The sequence below is a fragment of the Microtus ochrogaster genome, unplaced genomic scaffold (assembly GCF_000317375.1).
Source record: "Microtus ochrogaster isolate Prairie Vole_2 unplaced genomic scaffold, MicOch1.0 UNK13, whole genome shotgun sequence".
In the NCBI taxonomy this organism is placed as follows: Eukaryota; Metazoa; Chordata; class Mammalia; order Rodentia; family Cricetidae; genus Microtus; species Microtus ochrogaster.
The window spans coordinates 1,969,347-1,971,845 of NW_004949111.1; the positions used below are offsets into that span (position 1 = coordinate 1,969,347).

A 2,499-nucleotide genomic window follows, 5' to 3' on the forward strand; every position below is an offset into this window, starting at 1 on the left:
TTTATTTACTTATTATGTATATAGTGTTCTGGGCACCAGATCTCATTATAGATTATGGTGTGAGCCATCATGTGGCTGCTGGGAATTGAACTCAGGACCTCTTTACCTGTGAGCGATCTCTCCAGCCCTAAACCATTTTCTATGACTGTCTATGCCCATTTTTTCTTTTTCTTTAGCATTTAAACACATCTTAAAGTATTTTGTACCTATTTAGAGGTGGGTTTTTTTTGTACTAAACCTGGCTTTCCTAAGCATCCACAGTGTTCTCTGACCAAGAGAACAAAAGCCCCCATCTGTTTATTGAGAGCCCAGCCTCATGCTGGCAGGTAACAGTGGGAGCCACATTTACTGCAGCAGCTCTGGGAAGTTGCTGAGCCCACTTTCCAAAATCCATGCAGGTGACAACAAATTGCTGTATTTGCTCCCGGGGAGTGCCAGGTGGCCACGGTTGAGGTGACGGTTGGCTGACATGACTTCTGTTCATATGGTCATGACACATGTTGCATGCCAAATATAGCTGCTTCTTTTATTGTTTTATTAATAAATAAAGCTCAGGAATCAGATATTAGGGTGTAAACCTGATAGATCCACAGAGTGACAGGGGAAAGTGTCAGCTGACTCCTCCACCAGTGCAAAGTGTAGTAAGCTTTCTCATCGGACTTTCTTGGACCTCTAGCCCCCAAATAATGGCACAGAGACTTCTTACTAATTATGAGAGCTTACCTTAGCTTAGCCTTTTCCCCAAATAGCTGTTATAACTTAGATGAACCTGCCTCTATTAATCTATGTTCTGCCATGTGGCTTTTTCCTTTGTTCCATCTGTATGCCCAACATGCTACGCCAGAGGCCTCTCTCTGGTGTCTATGCATGGCCAGTATTCATCTTCTCTCCTCAGAAATCCTGCCTATCTTCTTCTCTTGCCTAGCTATTGATCATTCATTTCTTTATTAAACAAATCAGAAGACTCCTTGGCCAAGGCACATCTTCACAGTGTACAAAAAGATTATCCACAGCAGCTCTGGCTGTCCTAGAATTCGCTTTGTGTCTATATTGGGACACACGGTTAGAACTCTTGCTGAGCTAGATCTCCAGTCTTTGGAATTATTCTCATAGCCAAGGCTGTACTCAAGCCCAGTCTCCTACTAGGTTTAGTCTGCTAAATGTGTTCAGAATTTTGTTCTCTTGTTTCTTTGAGACACGATCTTGCTATGTAGATCAGGATGGCCAGGACCTTGACTTTCTGCCTCTGCCTCTGGAATCCTGTGAATTATAGATATGGCTCCCGCACTTGGCTGTTGGCTGGTACTTTGTTGTTGTTGTTGAGTTTAAAGTTATATTTTTTGTTGGGGGGGTATTCATATCTCTGTGTGGAGTGCAGAGTTGGAAATGGAGTTAAGGGGAGTCTGTGGGAGTCTGGCTTGTTCTGTGGGTGCAGGGGTCTGAACTGTGGTCTTCATGGTCAAGCAGCAAGCTCTTAGCACTGAGCCTTCTCCAGCTCTGAGAAGGCAGGTGGTAGAGGCAGGTGGATCTCTGTGAGTTTGAGGCCAGCCTGGTCTACAGAGCAAGTTCCAGGACAGCTAGGGGTATAGAGAGATCCTGTCTCAAGCAACTAAAACTAGAAACAGCTGGGCAGTGGTGGCACATGCCTTTTATCCCAGCACTTGGGAGGCAGAGCCAGGCAGATCAGAGAAACCCCATCTCCAAAAACAACAACAACAACAAAAAACAACCAAACAACACCAAAAAGTCAGTATAGCCTGTTAGGCGGAGCCCACATTTACTACCCATCCCTGTCCTTTTCCTGAGGCTGGCCTTAATTCCAAGTCCTTGGGTGTTTCTTTAAAGGTCCTCTGCCCTCCAGCATATCTACCCCAACCCCGATGTTTCTTTGGTGATGATGTCGTCTCCTGCTTACTGGGGTTCAGGTTGTGTTTTATCTTCAGCAGGATTGCCGGCTCCAGCTGAGCGGGGAGGAAGGACTCCCCTGCTACCCCCTGGATGGGCATCTGCTCTGCTGCCTGAACAGGGCCTGCTCCCCTCGCCGGCTGTGCAAGTGACTGAGCTCTGAGAAGCAGCCATGCAGAGAGAAGGGTGACCCACCCACGCTCCTGTCTTCTCCCCTCCACCTAGCTGCTGTCTCTTCCACAGGGGCTGGACACCTGCGTCAAATAAGCGACTTCTATTTCTTCACCTTCCTTGCCTCAAGCCAATTCCCCTGCTGGGTTCCAGGACACCCACACCCTACAGCCTTGGGATAGGCCACCTTTCTTTGCCTGGCTTCAGCTCCCAGAGGCAGGGCTTGGAGGGCCTTGGTGCCATGGGGGAAGGGTGCCTTATTTGTGTGCGATCACAGCCAGGGCAGTGACACCTGGGAAACACTGGGTTTGGCCTTAATGAGTGTTTTCAGCTGCAGGTGTCTCTGCCTCTCTGGATCCCAGCAGGTGCCTTTCTAGCATCCTCAGCCTCAGAAGACCCTGAGCGAATCCCAGGCACAGAGAG

At 48.1% G+C, this 2,499-nt stretch overlaps 1 protein-coding gene across 1 annotated transcript in view; it reads left to right on the forward strand.

Annotated features, from left to right (window-relative positions):
* The window catches only part of LOC101995899 (Wilms tumor protein 1-interacting protein-like), a 13,266-nt gene extending 11,209 nt beyond the window's left edge, over positions 1–2,057 (forward strand). The window contains exon 5 of the mRNA XM_013353605.1: positions 1,947–2,057. Coding sequence (XP_013209059.1) covers positions 1,947–2,057 — 111 coding nt within the window. The remainder of the gene's footprint in view (positions 1–1,946) is intronic.
* The last annotated feature ends 442 nt before the right edge of the window (positions 2,058–2,499 follow it).